Source organism: Molossus molossus, unplaced genomic scaffold (assembly GCF_014108415.1).
Source record: "Molossus molossus isolate mMolMol1 unplaced genomic scaffold, mMolMol1.p scaffold_m16_p_18, whole genome shotgun sequence".
Classification (NCBI taxonomy): Eukaryota; Metazoa; Chordata; class Mammalia; order Chiroptera; family Molossidae; genus Molossus; species Molossus molossus.
In genome coordinates, this window is record NW_023425353.1 from 67045477 (window position 1) to 67059647 (window position 14171).

General features: G+C 57.3%; 1 protein-coding gene across 1 annotated transcript; it reads right to left on the bottom strand.

The window, feature by feature from the left end:
- Positions 1–1423: 1423 nt before the first annotated feature.
- TRNT1 (tRNA nucleotidyl transferase 1) lies at positions 1424–13903 on the bottom strand. Its single transcript, XM_036267524.1, has 8 exons — positions 13858–13903; positions 13169–13307; positions 11495–11688; positions 8923–9061; positions 6555–6681; positions 4176–4369; positions 2804–3057; positions 1424–1820 (listed from the first exon to the last, which is right to left on the bottom strand). The coding sequence occupies exons 2-8, from the start codon at positions 13305–13307 to the stop codon at positions 1572–1574; spliced, it is 1296 nt and encodes a 431-aa protein (XP_036123417.1). The 5' UTR covers positions 13858–13903; the 3' UTR covers positions 1424–1571.
- Positions 13904–14171: the final 268 nt, after the last annotated feature.

The following is a 14171-nucleotide window of genomic DNA, read 5'->3' on the forward strand; positions in this document are numbered from 1 at the left end:
CAGCGACCAGGACCGAGGAGACGCTGCCCGGCCCGCACGGAGCAGCGACCAGGCCCGAGGAGACGCTGCCCGGCCACCCGCACGGAGCAGCGACCAGGCCCGAGGAGACGCTGCCCGGCCACCCGCACGGAGCAGCGACCAGGCCCGAGGAGACGCTGCCCGGCCCGCACGGAGCAGCGACCAGGCCCGAGGAGACGCTGCCCGGCCACCCGCACGGAGCAGCGACCAGGCCCGAGGAGACGCTGCCCGGCCACCCGCACGGAGCAGCGACCAGGCCCGAGGAGACGCTGCCCGGCCACCCGCACGGAGCAGCGACCAGGCCCGGAGGAGACGCTGCCCGGCCACCCGCACGGAAGCAGCGACCAGGCCGAGGAGACGCTGCCCGGCCCGCACGGAGCAGCGACCAGGCCCGAGGAGACGCTGCCCGGCCCGCACGGAGCAGCGACCAGGACCGAGGAGACGCTGCCCGGCCCGCACGGAGCAGCGACCAGGCCCGAGGAGACGCTGCCCGGCCCGCACGGAGCAGTGACCAGGCCGGAGGAGACGCTGCCCGACCACCCGCACGGAGCAGCGACCAGGCCCGAGGAGACGCTGCCCGGCCCGCACGGAGCAGCGACCAGGCCGGAGGAGACGCTGCCCGGCCCGCACGGAGCAGCGACCAGGCCGGAGGAGACGCTGCCCGACCACCCGCACGGAGCAGCGACCAGGCCCGAGGAGATGCTGCCCGACCACCCGCACGGAGCAGCGACCGGCCCAGAGGAGACGCTGCCCGACCACCCGCACGGAGCAGCAACCAGGCCCGAGGAGACGCTGCCCGGCCCGCACGGAGCAGTGACCAGGCCCGAGGAGATGCTGCCCGACCGGCCCAGAGGAGACGCTGCCCGACCACCCGCACGGAGCAGCGACCAGGCCCGAGGAGATGCTGCCCGGCCCGCACGGAGCAGCGGCTGGCAGCGCAGCAGGGAAGGCGCACAGCGGGCACAGCCACCTGCAGACGCGGGAGCGCTGGGGCCCGGGCTCAGGCAGACGCGCAGGCCTGTCCGCGGACTGACAGGGCCGACCCTGCCGGCATCGCCACACTGAAGCAGCAGCTCGTGTCCTGGTGAGCGGGCACCAGCCACCTGGGCACAGCTGCCTCATGCTTTATAAAATATTTTATGCAAACTGGTCAACTACTTTCAAATACAAGTTTATTCTGGAATTCAGGTAAGAAATGATGCTTATCTTGGACAGTCGTGCCTTATGACCGGCTATTTCCGCTGCGGTGACCCAGAGTCCTTCAGGACAGACCTGCCTTTCTAAGGCCAACCTCAGCCCCGCCTGTGCGAAGACGGCGGCCACTCGGGACAGGCCAGGCAGCTGCGCTCCCAGGAGCCGCTCCGAGCGCAGGGCTCGGCCGCACCTCCGCGCACAGGCAGCCCGCAGTGCGGTGCCCGGTCCAGTCACACCAGGAGTGGGACGTGCTCTCTTCTCCCCCGAGGCCCTTGCCCCAGACACGCGAGTCCGAGTCCCCGCAGGGGGGAGGGGCCGGCGGCCTCACTCGTTCCGGCTGCGGGCAGCGGCCCTCGCGCTCAGGTCTTCTTCACGTAGCTCAGCAGCTCGTCCTTCTCCATCTGGTAGCCGCTCTTCTTCCACTGGTCCCGCAGCTGCTGCAGCAGCGCCCCGATCTCCTTTCCGGAGGAGATGCCCACCTTCCTGATGTCGTGGCCACTCACAGGGAACGTGGGCACGGACCACTGCTGCAGGTCCCCCAGGAGGCCGTGCTGGCCCTGATACTTCAGCAGCTCCCAGACTCGCGCCGTGGCGTCGGGCTCCCTGCACTGAGACCGACATCACAGTTCACCGCGTTAGAGAGCATGCGCACAGCTGACCCGACGCTAAACGAACGCTCCGCGAGAAACCCTCAGCTACGATAAAGGAAGCCCCAGACTACACTGCGGCCCAGGGTGGTTAGTGAGGGGCCGTGCCCAGCACAGACTACACTGGCCCAGGGTGGTAAGTTAGTGAGGGGCCGTGCCCTGGCCATGCCCAGCACAGACTGCACTGGCCCAGGGTGGTAAGTTAGTGAGGGGCCGTGCCCGGCACAGACTACACTGGCCCAGGGTGGTAAGTTAGTGAGGGGCCGTGCCGGGGGCGGGCGGGGTGGGACAGGGTGGTAAGTTAGTGAGGGGCCGTGCCCGGCACAGACTACACTGGCCCAGGGTGGTAAGTTAGTGAGGGGCCGTGCCCGGCACAGACTACACTGGCCCAGGGTGGTAAGTTAGTGAGGGGCCGTGCCCTGGCCATGCCCAGCACAGACTGCACTGGCCCAGGGTGGTAAGTTAGTGAGGGGCCGTGCCCGGCACAGACTGCACTGGCCCAGGGTGGTAAGTTCGTGAGGGGCCGTGCCCGGCACAGACTGCACTGGCCCAGGGTGGTAAGTTCGTGAGGGGCCGTGCCCGGCACAGACTGCACTGGCCCAGGGTGGTAAGTTCGTGAGGGGCCGTGCCCGGCACAGACTGCACTGGCCCAGGGTGGTAAGTTCGTGAGGGGCCGTGCCCGGCACAGACTACACTGGCCCAGGGTGGTAAGTTAGTGAGGGGCCGTGCCCGGCACAGACTGCACTGGCCCAGGGTGGTAAGTTAGTGAGGGGCCGTGCCCGGCACAGACTGCACTGACCCAGGGTGGTAAGTTAGTGAGGGGCCGTGCCCGGCACAGACTGCACTGGCCCAGGGTGGTAAGTTACTGAGGGGCCGTGCCCGGCACAGACTGCACTGGCCCAGGGTGGTAAGTTCGTGAGGGGCCGTGCCCGGCACATACTCACATCGATGATGAAGTCTTGATAGGGTTTCAGAGGTTCCGCACTGTCTGCTGCTTTCGTTAAGTCTTTCCTGTATTTAACTAAAAACAAACCAAGGTTCTTCTCTTCCTTTGAAATCTTCAACCTCAAATCCAATTTTGTGACATCATCCTGTACTTTGAATAGTGAGGCCAAGAGAGTCATTGGCTTTGGCGAAAAACCTTCAACATTTTGACTGACTTTGTCAAATTCTTCTAAACTTGCATTAATAGGTAAACCTGTAGGGACAAAAGTGTTTTTCACTCATTGTGACAGTGGTCAATTCCGTTAACAGGCAGATGCTAAGCCAACCAGCTCTGCTTCGCGGAAGCACCTGTCCCTGGGCTGTCGGTCCATCTAGCACTCCTCCAGCCCACAGGGACCTGTGACACATCTGCCGTCCTGACCCCTCACCCTGCAAACTGAGGGGAGCAGAAGCATGTGTGCCACTAACCAGCTGCAGCGGGGGAGGCGGCGGTGTCGGCTCACGGACACGACCAGTCGCAGACTCCTGTGAGCACAGAGCACCCACCCGGTCCTGGCGAGGCACCCCAGGGCGGTGTGCCGTACACCAGAGGGTCTGGTGTCCGATCCCCAGGCAGGGCACACCCAGGTGGCTCAGGCATCAGGGTGATCTGGGAGGCAGTCGACACGTCTCTCTCTCAGGATCATGGGAAATATAGCCTCTGGTGAGGATTAAAAAAACCCACCTCCCCACATGATTCTGTATTTGAAATGTACCCGTTTCCAACACGACACACAAGGTGATCCCAGGCCTGAACGTTGGTCACACCTCCTGAGCGCTTTACCTATGTCGACTGCCCAGTCAGCCTCCAGTAGGAAGATGCCGTTTTAAGGTTTTTGTTTGTTTTTATCCTCACCCGAGGCCATTTTTCAACTTTTGGTTCAGATAGAGTGGGAGGGAGAGAGAGAAACATCGATGTGAAAGGGACACATCAAGTGGCTGCCACCCGCACGACCCAACCAGGGCCGGGGACAAACTGCAACCAAGGTACGTGCCCTTAGCAGGAACTGATTCCGGGTCTCTCCGGACCGCAGGCCAGGGCTCATCCCCGTGTTTAGACTCAGGACTAGCAGTCCAAGAACTAAGCCACGTCAGGGCCGGTAAGTGGCAAAGCCTCCTTCAAACCCACACCTGGCCACACAGGCCCCTCTGTGCCCCTGGCCCACGCTGTCTCCAAGCTGCCCCCGCCCGTGGCAGAACTGTCCCACCCCCGGAGCGTGTTTAAAACATTCCATTTCTCCCGCGAATTCAGCTGACTCCCACGTCCCTCGCGAAGCATTAGAGCAGGCGCACTTCCTTCCCAGACGCGGACGCCCCACACCCCGGCCTCACCTATGTAAGGAGCCACGTCGAGGTCGTAGATGAGGTGAACCAAATGATTGACATGACTTCCAAGGAGAATCTTTTTCAGTTCTACCCAAATCCTCTCCCCTGACACCCCGGCCAGGCCTCTGGCGTTCGCTGCAATTGCCTCCAAAGTCTCCGGGTCGTGGTCCCCTGGTTTGTCTACGATCTTCCCGTAAAACCTGCAAACAGAGGTGAGTGTCACCTGCGCGGTGCAGCAGCCAGAGCAATCCGGGGCCAGTCTCCGGCGCCCGCCCCACACCGACTGACGCACAGAATTAGGGCTCGCGCAGACCTTGGGGATCCTATGGGGAGTCCACCTTCTCTTTTTTCCTAGATGAAAAAACCCAAAAGCCAGTACAATTTAAGTACCCTCCTAAAGTCGGCAGGAGCTAGGCTGCCCACCTCTTTCACTCCTGAGTCAGACAGATGCCAAGAGTGGTTGGCAAATGCAGCTCCCGAGTTGGCACTTGTAGTGATGGGTAGAAAGAGCATCCTTATAAAGGTGCCCAGACAAGACTGCCTGCCGACCGGACGGTCCCCGTCCCTGGAGGCTGCCGGTACACCAGGGCTCTGACGAGCTTCAGCTACGACCAGCCTCACGGCTGCCGCCGGCGTGCGACCTGGACTCTCCGAGGTGAAGCCATTAAGCACGCCTGCTCGGTGTCAGTGTCTCACTAAACGACTGGTTAAACCTCAGTCCAGGCCCTTTTCTTTGTAAAAAGAGACTGTGTGCAGATACTCAAGGTTAAAGGAATAGCATTTATTAACAAAACAAAGAATGTTACAGAACATTCTGAGTCATCCCAACCAGTGGAAGATTATATTACTCAACATAAACTAGCCAGTTAGGATAGTCTGAGTTCCGAGTTTAAGTCACTGCTACCCACAAAGCCATCCCAGGACATTCATGCTACCAAGTTCACCTGGGAGGTCCCCCGGGCCCAGACAGAGCCACGTGGAGGAAGGGCCTTCATTCATCCAGTACTGTGTTCAGAGCATCTTACTAAGTTCACCTGGGAGGTCCCCTGGGCCCAGACGGAGCCACGTGGAGGAAGGGCTTTCATGCATGCAGTACTGTGTTCAGAGCATCTTACTAAGTTCACCTGGGAGGGCCCCACGGCCCAGACGGAGCCACGTGGAGGAAGGGCTTTCATTCGTCCAGTACTGTGTTCAGAGCATGTGCCAGTGGGGCCTATAGGAGGCACTGAGACATCTGTGTAAAGAACTATCAGTGTAGGACAAAAAATGGACATTTAACATAGCAATTTAAAGCTGAATTCTATAAAAGATAATCACAGAATAAATATGTTTTGGGAATGAAAGTATAAAATTTCTCAGTAACGTGTCACATGGCAGTCGCCTTGTCTTTGGAACACAACCCAAGACCAGCCGACACCTCAAAGTGCAGACAGCACTGGACCGTGTGCACCGTGCTCCCTCCGCGCACATGCGACACAGCTTCAGTACAAACAAGGCACAGTGAGGGGAGCGATAATGACAATAACAGAGCAGAGCAGTGAATGTGCTGTGACAGAAGTTACGAGTGGGCTGACCACTGATCTGATGAGCGACGGCTCTCGAGTGACCGAGGGCGGGGAGCACATTCCGCACACAGAGGCCAGACACAGGGATGACTCCTGCCCCGGGCAGGACAGGTCGGGCTCAAGGTTTCACCGCACTGCACAGAAAGGCATGCAATTCACTTTTTATTCCTAATCCTCACCCGAGGACATTTTTGTATTTATCTTCACATAGAGGAGGGAAAGGGGGAGGAAGAGAGAAACATCGATATGAGACACATCGAGTGGCTGCCACCCACACGACCACAACTGGGGCCGGGGACACACTGCAACCGAGGTACGTGCCCTTAGCGGGAACCGAACCCGGGCCTCTCCGGACCGCAGGCCGACGCTCTAACCGCTGAGCCAAAGTAGCCAGGGCCAGGCAAACAATGTAAAACCACGGGATTGTTTCTTTCTCACATTTTCCATTGAATGTTTTCAAGTGTGGCTGACCGTGGGGACTGACCCCACGTGTTGGGGAGCCATCGTTTGATGAATCTCCATGGAGACAGATACTTGGGATGTCACCATTTCGTGCACTAACCTGCTGTGCATTTCACATGATCAGAACTATACTCTGGTAAGACTATATCATTAATTTTTTCCCTTTAAATATGTTTTAATATTTTAGAAGAGAGAGAGGAAACATGGATCTGCTGCCTCCTGCACACCCCCAGTGGAAATCGAGCCCACAGCCCAGGCATGTGCCCTGGTGGGGGAATTGAACCTGGGCCTCTCAGTCCATGGGATGACGCTCAATCCACCAAGCCACATTAATTGGGCAATTTTTTAAAATTCTTACCTGAAATACCTTAAAATTCTAAGATAATCTTCTTGTATCCTCTTTTTAGCATGTCCAACAAATCTCACTTTCTTGTTTTTTAAGTCTTCATAACCATTGAAGTAGTCATATAAAGTACCATCAAAGCCTAGTCATTGGAAAAGAGGGGATAAAAATGACTCAGCAATTAAGCATTGAAAAACAATGTGGTACATTTCTACAATGGAACATTACTCAGCAGAAAAAAGAATGCAGTCTTGCCATTTGTGAGGGGGGTGGACCCCGAGGGCATAAGGCTAAGCGAAGTAAGTCAGAGAGACATACCACATGGTCTCACTTGTATGTGGAATCTAAGAAAAACACAAAACTAAGCTCTCAGACACATACAACAGAGTGGTGGCCACCAGAGACGGGGTGGGGTTGGATGAAATGGGTGGGTGGGGGGGTCAAAGTTACACTCCCTGTTTTGGTTTATATGGCATTTTGATGTGTATAGCAAATAGATTTTAAAAGAAATAAAAAAGAAAAAGAAAAAATGTAGGTCAATAAAAACAAAACCCCGATTACAAAGTAACAAACGTGGCCCATTTGTCTGATGTGTGTTCTCTTCATGGAGACTCCTAACTCCCTGGTGAGTGTGGAGGTACTAAGGCCTTTTTCAGGGAAGATCAAAATCTGGAAAAAAAATAAGGGTCTGATAAAAGCAAAATAAGAGTAACCAGGAATGCCTATCTAGGAATGTTTTGCCCAATAAATCTTGAAAACAGTCTGGACAAAAGGATGAGTAAAAGACTAGTGAGTATCGTACTGGTGTATGCTTTGTTTTGCTTTGAATGTCATCCTTTTAAAATACAACAAATAAACCAGAGAGCGGAGGTGCTGAGAACGAGGTCGCGGACCCGAGCGGGGCCTCCAGCCGGCTGCCGAGGCCGGGACCCTAGCGGGCCACTGATGGGCCGCAGGACGTGGGGCAGATTATCGTGGGTGAAAGTGCTCTGCCGGGCCGCTGGGAAGAGTCGATGTGTGCTGTGCTTCGGACAGCGCTGGGCACACTGCAGGGCCAGCCAGTGTCAGACCACAGCAGCACCAGCCAGGCTGTGATTCTGATCCAGTGTCTGGACAGAGCACACTAGTGTCTGTCTGGGCTCATCTGCTCGTGGGAAGGGGGCTGGGAGGCTGTCCACACTGCCAGCCGGAACAGCAGGTCTGGTGAGGAGGACGAAGGCCACTCCGGCGCCTGGAGAGAAAATGTGCCACCAACCGGCCACATTCTGCTCACAGTTCCCAGGGATCTGGAACCCGGGCTCAGGCCCTGACTTTCTGTGACCTGGGGTAAATTACCTAATGCCTGGGAGTCAGTTTCCTCATCTGTCAAAGGGGTTCCACCCACATCACGAAGCTTTTCTGAGGTGACAACACACAGCAGTGACCACATGTGTCCCCATCACAGGAGGGGACACTATCGCTTCACCCTTTCACTGTGCCACCATCGTCACAATGCAGGTTACAATCCGGGATATTTGTCTCTCTTGCCTACTCGAGTCTTAGATGTAAGGGCGTTTCTGAAGAGTCAAGCACAACACGGCACGGTGGCACGCACGGCCTAACGCACACGCGCTGCCACGAGGGCGGCCTTTCGGGAGCAGGGGTGACGCAGACGACCAGGGTCCCTGCGCCGCCAGCCTGGCTGACGACAGGTGACTCCTCCAGAACTCACGCCCTGGGGAGGGAGACTGGCCGGGCCCAGCAAGAGGACAGACGTGCGGGGCTGTGCCCAGCGTGCTGGGCATGGGAGGGAGCAGACAGGGCGCACCGTGCGGGTGAGCCACATGTGCACACACACCTGTTCTCACCTGAAACGCCAACATTTCCGGGTGCAACTAAGCTAACTACGTACAAGGCCCTAAACCATGAACTCCTGTCACCTGCACATCGACCCTAAAGGAAGCCAGTGAGTGATGGGGTCAGAATTTTTTTTTTTTTTTATCCTCATCCAAGGATATTTTTCCATTTTTTGCACAGATAGAGTGGGAGGGAGAGAGAGAAAGTGAGTGAGAGAGCGAAACATCGATGTGAAGGGACACATCGAGTGGCTGCCACCCGCACGACCAACCAGGGCCGGGGACAAACTGCAACCGAAGTACGTGCCCTTAGCGGGAACCGAACCCGGGTCTCTCCGGACCGCAGGCCGACGCTCTAACCACTGAGCCAAACTGGCCAGGGCTGGGGGCAGAATTTGAACCCAGGGATTTGGGGGTCCAGTCATCTTGTAACCACTATACACACTGTCTCCAAGACAGCCTCGCGAGCTGCAGTGCAGGGAAGCGGGGTCCCCCTGAAAAGAAGGCATTCAGACGGCCGGAGTGAGCACACTGGCTCGCCACGTTACCTAAGAACATAGAATTTATGGTGAGGTCTCTGCGCTCCGCGTCTCTCTGCCAGTCAGTTGTGAATTCCACCTCTGCGTGTCTCCCATCGGTGACGACATCAATTCGTAGTGTGGTAATCTCAAAATTTTCTTTATCAAGCTGTAATTAAATATATATTTTTAAAAATTAGTTTTTAGTATCCCTGGATAGATGGAAAAAATGTGAAGTCCCGACAGCCGGGTCGACCTCTCTCTTTACTGTCGGCCAGCGCACGTGTACCTTCGGAGAAAGACACCCGCGATATTCAAAGATGGATCCAAAGACCATGTTTTAAAAAGATGAGTCTGAGTACAACACTGGCCACGCACACAAGTGCTGCGGCAGAAAGGAGAAGCCCGCAGAGTGTACTCTGACTCTTCTGTTTCAGGCTCTTCTCTGAAACGCTCACGGATCCAGCTAAGATCCATGCACAGATGCACACCCCGAGCGAAGGGCTGCCAGGGAGCCAGGCCACACCGGGCGCCGCCCTCGCCTTCCCCGCCAACCATCGAGGGGAACGAGAAGGCAGTCCGTCCAGCGTGGCTGCGGGACTGTCTGCAGCTGTGAAATCTGCACAGACGTGCGCGGGAGGAGGCGACCAGAGCAGAGGCGGGCTGCACGCTGCAGACAGCAGGCGGAGGCCTCGCGTGCACACGGCGTCTGGGGTCTTCCCAGAGCTGAAGCCGCTGAGGGTCGCTAGGAGTCTGTTCCAGGATCCCTCTCCACACCACGCACGGTCTTCTCTAGAAAGAACTAGCTCTCACTGCAGAACCCAGAACTCAGGAATCTGAGGCACGTTCCCTCACAGGCAAGCAGTAAGAAAAGGGTCTGAAATAGAAGACTGTTTGAGAATCGTGATTAAAAACCAGACTCAACAGATCAGACAGGACGTAGGGAACAGACCAACAAACCTCCGAGGGATGGGGGTGGGAGGGCAGAAGAGATAAACCAAAGGACCTTCATGCACGTATGCACAACCAAAGGACAGACATTAGACTGGGGAAAGCAGGAGGGGAGTGGGAGTTGGGAGGAGGGGGGTCAGTGGGGAAAAAGGGGGGACATGTGTAATGCTTTCAATAAAAAAAAATACCAGACCCCCAGAAGGCCTGCCTCACCCAGAGAAGCAGAATAGCCCACCAGAAAGGCTGCCCTAACACAGTCGGACCTGGGCAGCAGCACCGGTGATCGTGGAGTGACCACGATGAAAAGACCAAGCGAGAAACATCGGCAGGACCCCCAGCCCTGCCCTGCATGGTTTTTATGCCCATCAGCGGCCTAGGCTGGCGACACTGGGGCCCTCCACAGCCTGCAGGCGGGCACTCCCCACACAGAAGGACGCCCAGCCCTCCTGGCGTTTGACAAACACGAGACCCTCACCCCAGCACAAGGAGGCCGAGGCACCCGTCCCGCCAAAGGGAAGACAGAAACAGCTCAGGGGAAACAGACACATTAGAAACAACCCTATTGCTGTCCTAAGGGAAACCAGATAACAGGAAGCTTCCAGAAGAAATGTTCTAGGAAAGACCTGGGAATTCTATCAGAGCGACACTTGCCAGAGAGAGAAGGAAAAGACGGGGGTGACCGCGTCAAGGCACGCGCGCGGAGAGCACGGCCCGAGAGCTGGGCACACACGACAGCCCCCGTCGTCCATGCTGACGGCACAGGCGTCTCCAGCGAGAAGACATCTGACGAGGGACGAAGTCAGCAGAATCAGGAGGCCCTGAGGCCCACACGGGCAACGGGAAAAGCAAGAGCACAGAGGCCGTCGGCCTGAAACGAGAACACCGGGAGGAAGCTCACGCGGCTTCCAAGAGACAGCATCAGGCGTCAGGAAGGACGGGGCCGGGCCGAGACGTCCCCAGACAGGCGGGAAAAGCCTTCACAGTTCCGGGTGCGGGGCTCCCCGCTCCAAGCCCACAGCCAGCAAAACTATTAGCCCAGAGTGAGGGCACAGCGAACTACTTCAGGTCGGGGACTATTAGAACAATGGCGTCAACATGTAAGAACACCAGGGCACCCAGGAAACAGGCCGTCGAAGACCGGGTGCAGGGGAGCCCAGGAGGCAGCGGGCGGCAGCCTGGAGCGTCCAGGTGAGGGCCCGAAACAAGGACTGAAAGAAACTTGGTTGCTGGGGTCCACCGAGAGGACCCTGACGGTGTGACAGCCCAGGAACGAATCGGGCGCAATCAGAAAGCGATGTCCAAGAAAAATGCAGTTAACTGCAAAGAACACAAAGCCACACGACCCCAAACACGCGGTCACAACACACAGACGCAACCAAGCATCAGGGACACTGCGCTGAGAAGTCCCTGAGGTGGGTGCGGCGGGAGCAGGACATGGGTCAACAGGTCCCACCCGAAAAGGGGGAAATCAACATGAAACCACCACCACGCACAGAAAGGTGTTCTCGAAAAGGTGCAGGGGGAACAGGGAGAGAGGGCTGATTTTCACTTTCAGGAGCTTTTGCCATTTGCTGGTTTTTCTAACTAGGAAAATGTATGTAAGTCGTACAGTTAGGGACAGACAGGGCATGACTGTCAGATGCCCACCTACCCTGGCTGTGACGGTCCCGTGCTTCTCTCCCTTGTTGTTGATCATGCGGATGCCGGCCGCCTGGAACATCCCCTTCATCTGCTCGGGGGTGGCAGTGGTGGCAAAGTCCACGTCCTGCGGCTTCACCCCGCTCAGCAGGTCCCGCACGGCGCCGCCTGCTATTCGCAACTCATGATTTTCTTTGACAAATAATTCTGATGAGAGAGACATTTTCATGTCAACGTGTTTCTCTGAAGGGGCACCGGGTACGGTTTTTCCAGCCCACCCCAGCGTCTCCTAGGAGGCCCGAGGACAGGCCCACAGGAAGTGGGTGCCCACCCAGCCACCACACAGGCACACGGAGGCCCTCCTCATGGTGGAGTCCGTGAATTAAGTCGAAGCTGCAAGGCTGACCTATCTTGAGTCCTAATCAGTTACCTGTCTCCCCACTTCGAAGAACCCGTCTTGCTCAGCTTCACACAAGCCTGGCTCACACCGGACCTAAATCCTTGTATCCTAGCTTAATAAAAAATGGGCTTCATTGGAAAATATAGTTTTATAGTTTTAAGTTTTCTTCCTTTGAGACAGGCAAGCGGCAGAACTGCAGTCGATAAAAGTTACAGAAACTGTCCAGGAAGACCACCCCCCGCCCCAGATTTAAGGCTTAGGATCCACAGAAGACCAGCTGGACTGAATAAAGTGACTGATATCACCTACGTGACCCCTAGCTTCATTAGCAGGTAAATAAATACCTGAGCCAGCATGATTAGCATGGGGAAGCCCATAAAAGGTCTTCTGAGACATCTCCAACCTTTTCCCTGAAATTCATTTCCCTTTAAATTTTAAGCTGGCTCACATCTGAATTCTTCCTAGCCAAAGCCAAGAACCCATAATGGGTCCCTGCCCCGGGAACGCATGTATCATCTCCAAGTTAAAACACTACTGAGCAACTTTCAGAATGCAAGCAATAGCCTTGTTTTACTTTCACTGGAACCCCCTTAGCAGGATGAACAAGGTCCACACTGAATGTGAATCTGACGGAAGCCAGGGTTGCAAACCTCGGTGTAGGTCACATTTCCACATACAAACACCTTAACATATTGTGAAGGTGCACTGCACACAGGCTTAGACATGGAGCTGTGCGGCTGCTTCAGCTAGAGCAGCAGCTGACCCTGAGGACAACGAGGAAAAACAGACCTCCAGCAGGATGGGGCTGCTGTGATCAGGACTAGGCGTCTAGCGAGCCTTCCAGGTACGTCCTGCACGCACCGAGGGAGGGCAAACGTTTTCCTCCTGACTTCAGGGGCCTAGAAAGCACCTCGATCCAGGGAGGACGTACACGTTGACTGGCTGGCTCTGAATTCAGACTGTGGAGGGCACAGCCCAGCTCAGCAGGTGTTACACGAACACTGGTGACACCTTTTACATCCTGATCCGTAAAACAGGAGAACACCTACCACTCCTGAAGTTAGTGGCCCGATCCTGTACTTATGTATGTAAGTACTTAGCACAAGAAAAATACATGCTTTTTCCTGGTCATTTCTTGCCTCTTCTCGTGCTTCAGCTAGTGCTTTGAATTACCCACAGTAAGCCTTTCTTTCATTAGCTAAAAACAAAACTCGAAATGTGGCTGAAGGGTGAACCGTCTGCCTCCATGCAGGCAGGCTTCCGAAAGAAAACAGGGGAACCTCTCACCCGTGAGGCTCTTCAGCCCTTCGGTGAACAGTGACTGGAACTCCGGGGACTGCAGCTTCATGGTGAACAGATGTCGCTTCAGGAGGGGCAGTCCTGTCCAGCCACGGCTCAGCCACCAGGGGTGCAGGCACCTCAGCATCTGGACACAAATGTGCGCGCACACAAGGACGGGATTTAAAAGTGGCGAGAAATGGGCACAACTGAATTTTACTGACTCACCGAAGGTGCAGGTGGGACGGGCAGGTCCCGGGGGAGCTCCTGGGCAGGGACTAGGCTCCCAGAGGTCACTCCCTGTCACCAGACCCTCCTGGGGGGCAGGCCGGAGCACAGCGGTTCAGACTCGCGGGACACGTGATCTCCCCGTATCAGCCAATGTACACGGCCTCGATCCCCACCCCACCTGACGCTTCCGGCCGAGGGGGCCGTCCCAGGTCTCCCGAAACAGGTGAGCCCCGGGACCGCCGCCCTTTCCCCAATCCCGCCGGCCGTCGTGTCCCCGAACCCCCACCTGTCCTCGGATCGCCCGAGGCACAGCGCTCCCCACGCCAGGTGGCCCACTCGGCCTCCTCCGCCTCCCCTCGGAATACCCGCGAGGACCGGCCGGGAGGCGGCGCCCCCACACCAGCGCCGCACCGAGGCTCCGCGAGACCCTGGGGCCCAGCCACGGGACGAAAGGCGCGGGGACGCACCGCGGGCTCCGTCGGTTCCGGCCCCGGGGCGGACGAGCGCTCACCACCCCGGCCCGTCTGTCTCGCGGTGGCCCCACGGGTGGAGTGCCGGCCGCTCCCGTTCGCGCCGTCACCCCCGCCTGCGGCGCGCCCGCCACACGCTCACCCGTCTCGCCGCCGACGTTACCCGGCAGCACTTCCGATGGCGCACTCCGTGACGTCACTCACGCGCGCCGGTCGGCGGCCAATGGGGAGTGCCAGAAGAGCTTGGGCGGGGCCTGGGCGGGGCCTGGGCGGGCTCCGTGGCTGAGGCGTGCGCACGCGCGCACACCCTC